This window comes from Nematolebias whitei, chromosome 14 (assembly GCF_014905685.2).
Source record: "Nematolebias whitei isolate Nwh7 chromosome 14, NemWhi1, whole genome shotgun sequence".
Lineage (NCBI taxonomy): Eukaryota > Metazoa > Chordata > Actinopteri > Cyprinodontiformes > Rivulidae > Nematolebias > Nematolebias whitei.
In genome coordinates this window covers 37,570,290-37,585,920 of record NC_056511.1, presented here as the reverse complement: position 1 = coordinate 37,585,920, position 15,631 = coordinate 37,570,290, and the positions used below count along the sequence as shown (strand labels likewise).

The 15,631-nt window shown below is 42.2% G+C and overlaps 1 protein-coding gene across 2 annotated transcripts in view; it reads right to left on the bottom strand.

Annotated features, from left to right (window-relative positions):
- The window catches only part of thoc2 (THO complex 2), a 47,995-nt gene that overhangs the window by 20,287 nt on the left and 12,077 nt on the right, over positions 1–15,631 (bottom strand). For both annotated transcript variants that reach the window (XM_037688066.1, XM_037688067.1), the window contains exons 18-29: positions 15,410–15,490; positions 15,213–15,309; positions 14,029–14,146; positions 13,760–13,939; positions 13,518–13,682; positions 10,412–10,687; positions 10,131–10,272; positions 9,785–9,942; positions 7,953–8,081; positions 7,726–7,857; positions 7,442–7,626; positions 5,528–5,703 (exon numbers count right to left, since the gene is read on the bottom strand). In XM_037688066.1, the coding sequence (XP_037543994.1) occupies positions 5,528–5,703; positions 7,442–7,626; positions 7,726–7,857; positions 7,953–8,081; positions 9,785–9,942; positions 10,131–10,272; positions 10,412–10,687; positions 13,518–13,682; positions 13,760–13,939; positions 14,029–14,146; positions 15,213–15,309; positions 15,410–15,490 (1,839 nt within the window). The remainder of the gene's footprint in view (positions 1–5,527; positions 5,704–7,441; positions 7,627–7,725; positions 7,858–7,952; positions 8,082–9,784; positions 9,943–10,130; positions 10,273–10,411; positions 10,688–13,517; positions 13,683–13,759; positions 13,940–14,028; positions 14,147–15,212; positions 15,310–15,409; positions 15,491–15,631) is intronic.

Here is a 15,631-nt window from a genome sequence, read left to right as displayed (position 1 = left end):
TCAGCTGCGACGATGTCACAAGAAGCTCAAGTCCAATCCCCCAAAAGAATGAAAACCACATATCCTCCGTCTGGTCCTGTAATTTTAACTTTTGATTACCAGCAGATAAAACATGGTTTCATCAAATCGAAACCATGCCGGATCTGTCGAGGCCCGGGTTAACAATGACTGAAACCAGTGCTGTTGACAAACAGGGTGCCGGCGTAAAATTGTGCTACTGTTAGTCAAAGACCACGAGGAGGGAAATAAGTCAGGAAACAGAAGGAGAAGAGGAAAGTGAAGAATGTAGGACTGAGAGTTGCAATTCTCAATGTGGGGACAATGACAGGCAAAGGTAGAGAGCTGATTGACATGATACAGAGAAGGAAGGATGTTAGAAATGCAGCTGCCAGGAAAAAGACAAAGAGGAGATATATGGATGCAGTTAGAGAGGACATGGAGGTGGTTGGAGTGAGGACAGAGGATGCAGAGTGAGATGGAGGAGGATGACTCGCTGTAGTGACCCCTGAAGAGGGAAAAGCCGAAAGAAGAAGAAAAAGATTACCAGCAGGGCAATAAAGTTTTTTTTAGACTAATTAAAAAGTCATGAAACCAAGATTTGTGTGAAACCAAAAATATAGAACAAGCTTTATTAAAACAAATGCAGGGAATTGTTTACAAAATTGGGTAACTTCACTTTGTGAAATGCAAATACAAGAAAAATGAAGAGAAACAAAAAAATAAAGGTCTAAATAAAGGTTGAATGAATGAATGCTTCAGCATAGAGCTCAATAGGATCATAGAATAGTGGGATCTTTATTCCTTTTTTTCTTGTCCTGCTGCTCATAACTTCTTGGAGCTCTGGGCAGTCTGTCTTTTCTCATGTTGAGTTTTCAGTTCTTCTTTGTTCAGCATTCCCAACTGAAATCAGCTTCCATTTTTGGTTCTGGTTCATATCCAGATAGACTCTGGCTTGGTGCCTGGTTCACAAGATGATGAAGCTCCAGTCACCAGAAACGAGAAAACAGTTTCTGCTATGACCCTCTCTTGCCAGGCAGAACCAATTAAATCTTTCACGTCTAGGTGTCTCCCGGGTCTTACCAGGTAAGGGTATAATCCTGGGTTTGTCAGAGCATTTCCCCTGCAACGTCAATGTGATTCAGAAGCCGTCTGACTGAGAAAAATACAGTGACCATTTCATTGGTTCCTCAATTCAGAGGAGTAGGTATCCATCTCTGACTCTACTGGATAGCCTTTTTGCACAGGCTGAAAATACCGCCCCACAGTGTCATTTGAAACTAAAACAAGAAACGTCTGTCTTGGTCATCATCCTGGCTGGATTTTCTCTGGATGAACCAGACCAAAGCTTAGGGTTAGCACCTCCTCCATCATGGCCACGAGTTTTGACCACAGGATTACATTGCTTGCCCTCCTTCTCCTGGCCCAAATGTCACCAGAAAAGAATGGACAAGATCTGAGAGGGTTTTCCCCAGCAACTGCAGTTTTCTTAGTTTTTTATCACATTTGTTTTAGTATGGCATACTTCCACTCTCCTCTGTAATTCATGAGGCCCAGAGTTGACCTTTTCTGCTAAAGTCACAGCTAGACATTTTATTGGGTCTTCTTTTGGTGTGTGACAAGCTCCTGGAGAGATTTAAATTTATTCTTATTTTCTGAGTCGTCAAGGCTCTGCTCTTCCCTCGAGTTCTCAGTAGAGCTTTCTGGGTTTTCAGCAGATTCTCACTCTGGTTTGAGGTCAGATTCATCCCCTCAGAGTCCTCTCTGGTGTCAGCAGAGACAACGTCAAGTACTCAGTTTTTCTTCTCACCTCCCAAGATCATGAGATCCTTTTTGGGTGGACAGTTACATTTCCAAGCACTGCACCAGTTATGAACAGCACCTGCTGGCATGATGGAATACTCCCCTGGACTGGAGCCATCATTCCACCTCGTGGTTTCTTTATCACATGCACTACAGTGTTTCCTCTAGTTAACTTGCCATGGCGGGGTGCTCATCTCATCCATAATTTTTGTTGACGGGGGATGAAGACATGTCTGAGCGCAGCTTGTTCAAACAGTTTTTGAGTGCGTGTGTGTGTGTGTGTGTGGGGGGGGGGGGGGGGGACATTCAGCATGAGGGAAGAGACTAGAGCGCCTGTATTGCGAGCTGCTAACTTAGCGTGACACGTTTGAGTTGTGCACTGTTTATACAGTTTTTGAGTGTGTGTGTGTGGTGGGGGTGGGGGGGTTCAGCTTAAGAGAAGAGGCAACGTGAATGCTGCCTTTAGCTTTTTAGCTAGAGAGCCTGTATTTTGCGCCTCTAGCTTAGTGCTTTGTCAGTGCTGGGTGGGGGATGGGGGGCAAGTTCCGTTTGGTAGGCCGGCGGGGTGCTCAGTTCTGTTGACGGGGTGGGGAACCCCACTTGTATAATGGTAGGGAAAACACTGCACTATAGTGACTATCCCACTGAAGAAGGGTCCATCTGTACCGATACGTTCTTCAGAAAAGTTCTCTCAAGCTGTATTTTCAACAGCTTGATTTGCGAGATTCCCATTTGCAAGGTTCACTGGTACTGAGGGCTGCTCCAATATGTATTTTTCCAAAGTGGCACAGAACACACATGCAGTGCTCTGTCTGCTAAGGGTGGATTTTACTTCTCTTTCATTCACTTGGGAGGTGCTCTGCGAAAAAGTCCCAGAGAGAACCACCAAATGCTTAAAATGTCCACTTTTGCCTCCCTCAACAAGCGTATACAGCAATTATTAGAAATAAAATGGAGCACAGTTGTACAACAGACGGCTGTGTTTTCTCTTTCTTCTCCGACATCTCTTTAGTTGGTTTCTCTGCAGAGCGTAGCTGTGTTTGTTCCACACCATCATCCATCAAACAATGAATATAGCGTTACCTGTCCCCAAAGGTCTGTAGGCACTGAAATGTGCAAGTTTGAGACAACGTTCAGCACTCACTACAAATTTTTTTGGCCATATGCTCCATTTCATGTTATTTTCATACGAGTTCTGCATCTCTGCTGTACCATTTTCATCAGGAGCACAAGGATTTATTGCATCGTTTTCTGGGAAAAGCAAAATATGATTTGTTTTTTTATTTTACTTGGAAAGGTGGGGGTAATGTTACTTTTTTATGCATCACGGTGTGTACATGAATGATTATGAACAAAATTTAAAATGTAAATATGTTGAGGAATGCTTCTCAAATGGGAACGCTTAGTTGTGGAAGTACAACATCTGGACTGGTTATGGCATGCACACAACCGATACCACAAACAGCTTCTTCTTTTTAATTGACAGTATTGGGAATAAATTTGGCTTCAAAGATAAAATTATGTTGACAAAAGCAACAATAAGCAAATGTGTACCTGGAAGAGGAGGCAGAGAAAGAAACAGTAGTATACTGGCGTTGCTTATAGGAGTTTGGCACAAGTGACGTCAAAATTTCTAGCCAAATCCGAAAAGACGAAGCAAATTAGAAAGCCCACTAGCGTTTAAGTATTTGCGTCTGCGGTCAGGGGTTGAAAAACAGAGATTGTGCAGCAAAGACACTAACACAGCCATTCCCACTCAACAATGGGACCAAAAACCATATATAGAATCACTGAAGACAAAAAATGACAGCTCCAAAATGTGATGCATGAACAACCATTTCCACAGAAACTTAAGTATTTTGACTGTTTTTCTTCATTTAGTTCTTATAATCTTGTTTAAAAAAAAAACAAGAGTTTTATACTGCAATATAAAGCAAAATAGTTTGTTACTTTTAGGTCTGAGATTTTCTGCTTAGGATTTTGCTAGGAGTGTGACTGAATCATTTTAGGTCGTTTTCACACTAGATAGTCCGGTAGACTCTGTTTGGTTCGGGACCAATATTCATAAGCTTTTGTTTACAATATAGCTGGTGCGTTTGCATTCACACTGCACTGTGCAGTCGAGTCAACCTGTTGAACCAACCTATTCCCCCGCTCGCCTGTGGGGGCGCTGCACCAAGAACTACTGAAAGAAACAACACAAAAACCTCTGAAGACACGTCTTCTTCTTCTTCTGTAAATAAAAATAAAAACGAAGTGGCATCAAGTTTTAGCAGTTTTAGGAGTTATATTTTGTCATTTTTCAAAAATGGACTTGGCATGAACAGAAGATGAGACAGAAGACCATGGAGAATATTGTTTTTCACACAAGGCAGCTGACGGCTCCATATAAGGTCAGAGCAAAGCGTGTTTGTTTACCCTGTGGAGCGGGGCTTGGTCTGTTTACATTCACACTGTACTCGAACCGCGCTGGAGTTCGCTTCTACCGGACAGAGACCTAGGTTTTAGCCCGGGCCAGAGTTCGCCTTTTTGTTCCGTGACAGAGTTCGATGGTGCGTTCACACCTCCCCAAACGAACCGGACTTTCTAGGAAAACGAGCTAGAGTTCGATTAAAGCGGACTAAACAGGGCTAGTGTGAATGCACCCTTAAGTCTCATCACAGTCCTCTGAATAGTAATTGAACTGAACTGTGTGGTGCCTAAAATGGTAAAAGGACTGTACTTATATAGCACCTTTCTATCTAATCAAGATACTCTAAGTGCTTTACACTAAAATCTGTGTCCTCATTTACCTCCACACACACATTCATACAGAACTCTACTAGATCTCTACAAAGATAATCTGAACAAATCATTCTAACAGAGACTTATTAGTGCTTTTAGATTCATACACTGACAGGACACACATCAGAGGCAATGAGGGGTTCAGTGTCTTGCCCACGGACACTGCAATATGTGACTACTGGTGGACTCAAACCTCCAACTCTCCCAATGGAGGATGACTGCTCTAACCACTCAGCCACAAATGCCCCAAGATTCCTGCTTAAAGAGTTCCACATGTATTTGTCCTCATTATTTTTAAGAGCCTGGGGGCTGTGGTAGCTTAGTGGTCAGATTCAAGCCCAAGTTTCATCAGGAAGAGCATATTGTTAGTCAGTAAAGATAACTTCTCTTTTGAATCGGAAAATCTTCATTCCGCCATGCTCAACACCAAAACACACAACTTAAAGAAGAGTATAAAACCCCATAACATGCGCTACTGGCATGATAGTGCCCCCTAGCGGATTGGCATGTAATGTAAACCGAACAAAGGAGTAACAATTACAGCATAAAACAATTGTAAAATCTTTCATGCGTTTTCGTTTAGGCTACTGGAGAAAGGAGCAGACAAAGAACAAAAAACATTTTTCTTTTACAAGAAGCTACATTTGAGTAATAATTTATTCAGTTGTTATAAGGGACAATTCAATTGGAGAGTTTATTCAACCTTTATTTAGACAGGCTAATCCCAATGAGCCTCGAGGACTCATTTACGAGAGACCAGAGAGTATCAAAAATGTTCGTGTTAAAGGCAGCAGGGTTTTTTTATGCAATGTTTATAAACTCAGTGAGTAATTGTGTTTAATTACTGAAACTGCAGTGCTGATCAAATTAATGGTGATTATGATTTATTCCATAATCAAGCAACTTTATCTACTAGTCATTTGTCATGTTCTTAAAGACTCACCACAATCTTCTGACGCCCCCTCCTCTGCCTTGCTTGTGCTGGTGGCAGGCTTGCTGGTGCTGCCGGGTCCGTTCTGCTGACTAGCAGGTGTGGCACTACGCGCTGGCTGCTCCTTGTGGTGAAACTCATTCTCAGGGACCATGTGCACCTTCTGGCTTTTCAACCGACCTGAATAACTGTAAGATGCACAGAGGATTTGCAAAGAGCAAAGACAGAAACCTCGAAAGAACTTCAGAAATGCCACACAATGTGAAGATTTTACTTTAAAGATAATAAGGGAGGAGAGCCTTCCTGTTTTTAGGTGTACTTTTTTATGTGTTTGCAAGCTATTCTAATAAACATATCTAAAAACCATGATAGATGCTGATGTGTAGCAATCAGGATTTGTTCCTGAAGGTTAAAATTTTGGAATTCTTGCCATTTGCAGAAATAAAATGAGCTCGTGGGCTTGTTATGAAGTTCTGGTTTGAACAGACAAAATAATCACATTTAATCTAATTCTGAGGCTTCACGGTGGTTCAAATCCTACTTAAAGAAACAGTGAGCTCTATTTTCAAAATCTATTAACGTTTAAATAAAATGAGTCATCTTTGTTTCCTGTATCAGTTTGAACAATACTGTGAGAATTGTTCACATGATTCTGACAATTTTCTTTTTAATTTCCAGACTTTTTCCAACTCAAATTTCCTGTTTTAAAACAATTTTTTGAGCAATTATGACAATTAAGTACAAACATTTACTGTATATGTACAACTGTCTGTGAATGCACATAAAAGAGCAGATAGCAAAAAAATAAAAGGCAAAATTATTGTCAGTTTTTGTGAAGACTACTTTATGGTATTAATTATGTTTTTGTCAATAGAACATGAGGTTGATTTTATTAAACTTTGTTTGATTCAAAGTGAAATTACAAATTAAAACGGTGCATTCTTTAGTGCTAGGGTAACTTGTGCTTTAACGAGTTGCACAGTGTATGCAACAAATGGCAAAATGATTTGCTTTAATCGAGCACATCTTTTAACTTTGTAAGATATTGTGTGGACCTCACAAAGTAAACAAAACCTAAAGTTGTGTAAACATTTTCAGTCATCATCAACGTCCTTCCAAACAACTGATTTAAAAGTTTTGCACACTATCTTTTTAGATGTAATACATTTCAAAAGCACTTTATTGTTTGAGCCTTTTTTTTTTTTCAAATCCCGGTCCAGGGGCCTTTCTGGGTGGAGTTTGCATGTTCTCTCTGTGCATGTGTGGGTTTCCTCTGGGTACTCCGGTTTCCTCCCACAAACCAAAAACATGCAAGTTAGTCTGATTGGTAACTTTAAATTGTCCCTAGGTGCGTGTGAGAGTGAATGGTTGTTTGTCTTTATGTGTCCCTGTGATGGACTGGAGACCTGTCCAGTGTGTCCCCCGCCTCTCGCGCAGTGATTGCTGGACATGGGCACCAGTGACCCCCTGTGACCTGAAAAAGTCACAAAAGCTGAAAGAATGGATGGATGTTACTCCTTTCTCTATTTTCTCATATTCTTTTTTAAATCTGTACTATACTAAAAGTAACTATTTTCTTTTTCAGAGTGTATACGAACTGAGGGACCTTGTACTCATGACTTTGCAACTCTTGCATTTTAAATAAGGCAGGTGGTTTCCTGCACCTAAATTTTGTAGAATCTAAAGTGAACTCAAATGTTTGTTTTCACTGACGACAGGACAGGCTGCATCTCCAGTTAAAATACTTCATTTTAACTACACTATCAGATATGAGAGTTAACGTTTATCCTCATAAAGAGTCATGTTAGCAGCAGGTTGTATTTTCTTTAGAAACTCATCAATGTTTTCTTTGGTATCACCGTGTGGTATAAAGCAGATATGAACTGTGCGCTCCACCCAGAGCTGAACAGCACACAACACTGTTACCCCATCGCTAAGGCATGGAGGTCTGGTCTCTTATCCTTCTCTTCAAGGCAGATCTTGTGGACACGGCACTCCAGCGCCTGGCCAAGGTTCAGGACCTTTGGGTAGCAGGGTAGGATCTTGGTGAGCACAATCAGAATGTTCCGGATGTGGGTGTAATCTCCAGTCTCCAGGCAGTGAACAGAAGCCTGAATAGGGCAAAAACAGGAAGATATAATTTGAAACCAGCTCACACTTTAAGCTCTTAAATAAATAAAAAATATGAGTACAGAAAAAGGGCAGCTCACTTTAGTCAGCATGTAGTGCCATTTATGCACCACATGCCTGAAGTTCTCATAATTTAGTTGATCTACTGTGTTCCCTCCATCCCAGCCTGTAGCTCTGAAGATGGTCAGGAAGCCGGGGTAATTCACACACTCCTACAATCGCACAACAGCAAAGACAAAATCAGATCCTGCACAAAGTGTTCATAATAAATCTGTACTCCGAATGAAGCAAACAGGCAGAACTGGACCTTCTCGTAGACTGATCGATCGCTGTGCCACCGGGTCACCGTCTCCAACATGCAGCAGAGGAAGCGTCCGTAACGATGAGACTCGTTCTCCGTGCAGCTGGCCACAGTGTAAATGATGGCAGAAAACACCTACGAAAAGTTAGCACCACATTAACAACAGTCATACATAAATAAGGTTTGAAGAAAAAAAAAGACTTGGATTTGATTTTTTTTTTTAATAAAAATAATTACAAAAATACCAACGTCCATGCTCAAGAATCCAGGTATAAAATCCAACAACAAAAAATAAACCATCCAGATGACCTGACTGAAAATTGTTGGGTTTTATACCTGGATTATTGAGCATGGACTTTGGTGTTTTGAACCAGTTTGACATGACTGCTGACGAGAGAGAGGGCGGGCACCGGAGGAGAGGGCGTGCCCCAGAGACCATCTTAGCACAAACAGTTTTTTTTTTCCCACTTTGGAGTAAGCTGTTTGGGTAGAATCAGTTTTGTTTGGTGTTTCCTTAGACTGATGCCTTCTTGATGGAGGGTGACAAGTCTCAGCACAAAAAAAGAAACTGCCCAGATGATCTGACAGATATATTTGTAATTTCAATAATTTTCAAAGATGAGGTGTCAGCCCATACAAAACATCAATCCAATACTTGTTTCCCTACAGCGCACAAATGCAAATTACAATTAAAAAAACAGTAATTATTCTTAGTCTAACACAGCAAAACTGAACCTCCAAGAGAGAATACAGTAATCCCTCACTACTTCGCGGTTCGACTTTCGCAGACTCGCTCTTTTGCGGTTTTTCAACAATTGTCAATTTTAATATTATTCACGTGATTGGGACAGTACGGAATAAAAAATTAACAAAAAAAATACTTCGGACAGGTGCCGCCATTTTGTAGTTTTCTTTCAATAAGCCTACACTGTAACGCCAGTCCAAAAGGACTACATTACCCAGAAGCCAACAGTGCTTCCGGCTGCTGCTTTCTGCCAAAATGGAGGGAAAGTTTTGATCTGATCCGAACCAAAAAGTTCGGTCCTTATTCATAGTGACTTTGGCGCTCAGTGGACGCAGAGAGCCGATCAGAACTACATCCAGCCTCATCGGTCAATCTGAGTGCTGCTTGCCGGCCCATGAGGCCTCTCGAGCGGAGTTGCATTGAGGTCCGGTGTCTTCTCCGGAGCCAACCCGGACTTTTTTCATCCGGATTTCTCTGGATTATTTGGACTCGAACGGGACCATTGTGCGGTTTTGTGCTGGCTATCTGAAGGCCCGGCTCTCTCCAAAAGCATCTGGTGCTCAACAGCTGTAGAGAGCTGATCAGAACCAGACCAGGGCTGGTGAGCACCCATATAAACATTTTGAGCTGTTTTTAATTCATTGCGGGGGTGTCCAGAACGTAACCCCCGTGATAATTGAGAGACTACTGTAATGTTGAAATAAGCATATAATATCAACATATAATCGTTATGCAATGACATTAAATGCAGCATTGTGTGCCGTGATGTTACTGAATGTGAATCAGAGCTAGCTTAATGTGATTTACTGGATCGTGTAAAGGCGCCGTGTTCCCCCTAATGAGATAATTCTTCTGATTATTCAAGAAAATTAGGCCGTTGTGAACGTTACGAGTAATGAAAATATATTAGCATCATTAGATTTTAAATAACATTAGTAATACACATCTGGACTGATTGATTGGTTAATAAACTACTGGCTAATTCTGTTACACCAACACACTGCTGCAAACAGGAGCGGAGCTCTGATTTGACACAAACTGCAGGACTTAGAGAGTCTCATCATTAGTTTGAACATTTCTGTAAATGTCTTACCCTGTCGTAGCAGAGGAGGGTGCAGAAGTTGGGTGTTTTCTGTTGGTGGACCAGCTCGACAAAGCGTGCACAGTACACGGCATCGATGGACGAGAAGATGCAGCGAGGGAACAGACAGAGCTGCAGGAACTTTGTGATGGTCTCGTTCTTGGTGGATTCTGTCATTAAATATTAAAAATAGATCAGAAACAAACTCAGCTGATCATGAGTTACTCTTCCAATACCGATATGATGGCATGCTGCTAAACGAAGTCTTATTGTTTTTAAACTTTACATGTACACCGTGTGTTTATTTAAAAAGAACTGTTTGCAAAGCTCATTAATCTCTCTTCATTCCGACACTTACTTGCTAACAACCAGTTGTCTTTCTCTAGTTTGAGGCGGTGCAGAACTCTTTGGACATGCTCCGTCTGCTTCTTCTCCTCTTCCTGGAGTTTCTCCTGCAGGGCGGTGCAACGTTCCTTCTCTTTCTTCTTCTTATTTAAGGGCTTCATGTAAAGAGGACAAAAATTACAACAAATACTTGGTTTGCAGGCACTTGTTCTTATACACACTAGTGTCAAATCGTCTCCTCCTCCTCTGTACTGACTGGTTTATAAGCCGTGTGGAGACAGCATTACTACTTACTGTCTCTGGGTTATCCTCGATGGCCTTGATCTGGGCCTTGAGCTTGTTGACCTCACGATCGTAGGCAGCTTGCGGCACGACCAAGTCATACATGGTGAGCGACCAGAAGGTGGTGTAGAACTGAGGTCGGATATCGTCCCACACTCTGGAAGGATGGAGGGAGACCACAGCCTCGTGGACTGGTGTCATCACCTGCTCACAGGCCGCCACATACTTCTGCGCCTTCTGCTGCTGCCGGTTGCCCTTTTCTGATTTTTTCAGCTCATCATACTTTGACTGTAAGTAGAGAACATAAAGTAATCAGTAATGTATACCATTTGACTTTGAGTTGTGACCTTGACCTTAGAGCTGGGGTGATAAAAGGATTATGTTATACGCGCTCTAGTGGTGGTACAAATGTATGTCATGCTTCATTAAATTGGAGCCCTACGCTGCACAGAGACACTGCTGCACTTCCGCTGCATTTGTGCCGCCCCGCCTCCTCCCAGCGCGGCTGCTGCAGCTCTCGGGTTTGGTTCTTTTTTCAATCGGATCCTGTCAATCAACTCCGAAGGCGTGTCAGCAACTGACCAATCGACGACCTCAATTTGTCCCGAAGGTAAACGCCCCTTACCTGCTGACAAGCTCATCAGTTTTTTTTCTTGAGAAACATTGTTTTAATTAAAACAACAAGTTTTTATCTGTTGTGAGATGATTTTAGCAGTTTTGCCGATTTTGAATCTACTGAATGAAGAATAGTACAACTTAAAATCGTTCATTAAACAGGAAGGATGGCTTATTATCCCTCCTCTTACTACACTGAATGTGGTACTTTGCTATAAGTACGACTATATTTATGGCATCAGAGAAAGCTGAGCTTAAGTTATGCACATAAAGTAAAATGTTATCAGCATGAAAAGAAGGAATGTTAAGTTTGAGATTAATCCAGTTTCTGATGTCTGACCAAACACTTTGTATTGACATGAAAAAAAATTGCTCAAGGGATTAATCTTCTGGTTTACAAAAGGCACACGACATCAAATTTAAATCATCTTTGCAGAAACATGGCTACAGGATATATCTTATTTTGAATAAAGTAGATGCCATTTCCTGCATTCTGGTGTATTTTAATGGTTGTTTAACATCTAGTTTTACCTACACAAGTAAACGCTTGGAACGCCTTGAGATTCCCCTGGAGGAACTGGTCCAAGTGGCTGGGGAGAGGGAATTGTTCTAGAATTGCAACGCTCAAGGTGGCTGCATGTTGGAGCAGCTCTGTTACTTTCATTTTGAGATTTTGCTTTTGGAAACTTTAATTCCTCTTTTTCTGGATGTAAATCACATTTTTTGGATGAATGTTTCCTCTGTTATCAGATGTTGTGCAGCTGGAAGGATTTTTACTGAAACTTTTTTAGTTTTGGACATTTGTTATGATGCGCAACCATGGCAACAAGGCAGTTTTCTACAACAACAGCAGCTGATTAACATCTCAAAAGCTCAAATAATATCTCAACTACAGCCCCAAATTACAAGTGAGTTGAAAGGATGTTCTGTGGATGCATTCTCATCTACCTGCTGGCTCTGCTCGAGTGCCTGACCACTGAGATCCTGGAACTGGCAGGAAACACGACTCATGACAGCGGAAGGACAGGATCGTCCCTCTGCACCTACAGTTGGCTGTCCGCAGCAATGAGGAACTCGGCAAACTGCTGGGAGGAGTGACCATCGCTCTGGGAGGAGTTCTGCCCAGCATTCAGGCGGTCCTACAGCTAGAGGGAACCGAGAGGCCAGCCGAGTCTGGGTGGACGGATCGGACGGCATCTGCAGCCAGTTTCTTAGGATTCACTGTGGGATGGACCTTAACAAGAGATCCTTCCAGGGGTCCATACTGGGTCCCCTCCTATTCTCTTTATACCTGCTGCCGCTTGGTGCTATTTTCCGGAAACAACATGCCCTTCCACTTCTATGCCGATGACTGTCAAATTTACTTCCCCCTAAGACACAATGGTACATGCTCTATTCAACCTCTGCTCAACTGCCTGGCTGACATCAGGGACTGGATGGCTTTAAACTTCTTAAGTTTCAATGAAAAGAAGTCTGAAGTCATGTTGTTCCCTCCCAACGACACGATCACAAACCACTGCATCGACCTTTCCGCTCTAACCCTGTCAGAAAAACAAAGAGTCACTAATCTGGGCGTGATAATGGACCCTTCCCTGAAACTTAATCACGTAAACATGATTGTGAAATCATGTTTCTTCCAACTGAGGCGGCTGTCTAAACTGAAGCCCATTTGTCCAAAAATAACCTGGAGACAGTAATGCATGCATTTATTACATCTAGGCTTGATTACTGCAATTCACTCCTGTTCGGTATCAGTCAGAACTCCATTGCACGACTACAACTGGTCCAGAATGCAGCAGCCCGATTTTTAACCAGTACAGGCAAAAGAGAGCACATTACACCAGTTTTGGCCTCACAGCACTGGTTACCGGTTCACTTTCGAATCCAGTTCAAAAGACTCATCATGTATGTCTACAAATCACTGAACAGTGCCCCCCCCAATCTCTCTGATTTGCTACAACCGTATGTCCCACCACGCTCCCTGAGGTCAGCGGACCAGTTGCTCCTCACAGTTCCAGGAACTCGTCTTAAGCGCAGAGGTGACAGGGCCTTCTCTGTAGCAGGACCTAGACTTTGGAACGAGTTACCTCTGCTTGTCAGACAGGCCCCCTCCCTCTCGGTTTTCAAGTCCCGTTTAAAAACTCACTACTATTCAGTAGCTTTCAACACAAGATGATCTGTGTTTTGATCCTGTATGCTCCACACTGGTTTGTCGTCATTATCTGCATCGTTTTTTGTCTATATTCTGATTTACCTCATTTTGTATTTTGCTTTGTGTGTTACCTGTTGTTTTGTCTGTACAGCACTTTGGTTGGCCTTGTTGCTGTTTTAAGTGCTTTATAAATAAAGTGGTATGGTATGGTATGGTATAGGAAACCAGGTTCTGTCAAGTTTGTGTGCTAGACAACCTGGAAATGTTCCTCATGTCGACCCTGCTCAACATCAGTAAAACTGCCTTCCAGTGGCAGGCAATAATAAAATGTACATGCTCGAGTCTACTAACCGAAATCTGATGAGCGAACATTGGGCGAGACAAGAAGAATGCAGCGTCATGTGGAGTGTGAAACTGGTTACAAAGAACATCAATGGACGGAACGCGCTTGATGTAATCCTCTGTACTCAGGTTGGAGGCCAAAAATCCACCAAACTGTACCAGAGTGTCATGGCACTGCAGACAGAAAGTTCATCAACAAAAAGCTGTGCTTTTATTTTCTTTAGTATGTGAAATACGTCAACAGAGCATACCTGGTCGTAGAGGTGGCCGACAAGTTTAAGATGTTTCTCTCCCCCCTCCAAGAAAATCACCCCGTTTCGTTGCTGGGCCATAAGTAAACACAACGGAAGGACGAGTTCATGGTCCAGAAGCACATCCTTCAGACGCTGTGAAGACTTCTTTGTGTTCCTGATCTGGCCGAAGTACCCCCCCTGTGAACACAGCCACGGTTATAATGAAGTGACTCTGACGCTGGTGAAAATTAGGAACTCACAGCTGGATTCGATTGAAGCGTTTATACCTCAGCTTTGAGTTGCTCTCCTCCGGTCATGGCTTCTAACTGTTCTGAGGTCATCTCATCTGTGATCTCAATGCCAGCCATTTTCTGCACCACTTCTTTCAGAATCAGCAGGTCAAAACTGCAGAAAATGGAGGGCTGTATCAACGCTAACCACAAGCAAAGAGAGGTCTACAACATATGCACAGAAGAGTAAGAAGACATGATGCAAGGTAACAATTATACACTCTTCCCCACTCACATTTAAGGAGTTTAACTTGTGGAGGTTCTTCTTTTCTTTAATAGTAACTGCATGAACTTTAATGTCATTTTCTTTACTTGAAGTGTTTTAGAATAATGAACTTCAGTAGTTTGTTTAAAATGTGAAATGCAACATGTACCAAGCTAATGTATTTTTAATGTGAACAAGCAGCACGCCGATGTCCCCTGTTGCTGAGGGATTTGAATAGTGAATGTTTGTTGTTTTCCAGATGAGTGTTTTTCAGGACTGGAATTGAACAGAGAATGAAAGTAAACCTTAATGTTTTTGGTGCAAGATGTTCTAGTGGGGAGGAGTTATACTGAGGAGAACAGAGGGAGGGTTTTTTTTTTTGCTCGTCTGAGGCACCGCAGACTGAAGGAGCAATTTTATTCACCAGACCCAATGGCGGAGCCAGGGGGTGGCCAATGGTGGCCAATGGTGGCCATGGCCTCCATATAATAATATTTGGACATTTAAGCAAACTACTTTCAAGCAATATAAAAATTAGAAAGCATAGTTTCCTCAAAGGACTGGGGTGACTATTTTTTTACTCACTCGCACTCACTTTTACACAAACACGCGCGCGTGCACACACACACGGTGTCCATCTTGGATTGACAAAGCAACCCAATTTTTGATAATGACCTTTTTTATTTACACTTAGATACAGCCACACACCAAGTTGGGAACTGGCACGTTGCTTATTTTTCAAGTTATCCAGCTCACAACACGAACAAATGGTATTTTTAATTTCCCCCTTTCACTGCGTGATGGGTGACAACAAACTGTGTGCACCTTGTACTCATAACTCAAAACTATAAATCTATAAACTGTGTATTTCAAAACTATCCAAGTAGGAATAATACATTTGACCCGGTGGTTTCTTAATTGTGTGAACTATCAAGACAAATGATCATATGAAGGTTAAGTTTTTAGAGCTACCTACCTCTTGCCAGCTTTTAACTGATTGGTAACATACTGAAGGAGGCCCGCCAACTCAATCGGGTATTTTCTGAACACGGCCCCACACAGACTGGCCAGGCCTAGGTTGACAAGAACAGGTGTGTGTTAGTTATTAAAACATCAAACATTTAGTCTGTTTTTATGTTAAAGTGAATGACGCAACCATCAGAAAAGACTAACTTTGAAGCCATGGGGAGATGGTAGTGTCATCATGTTTCATCTTCTCCTTCTCAGGATTGGCCAGAGCTTCAGTGATGCAATCTGAAGCCAGAGTTAAATGGAATAACACAGAAGTGGAGACCCACTTTACAGTAAACTTACAGCGTACTACCTCCAGCCTCTCTCTCTCTCACTTACACACACACACACACACACACACACACACACACACACACACACACA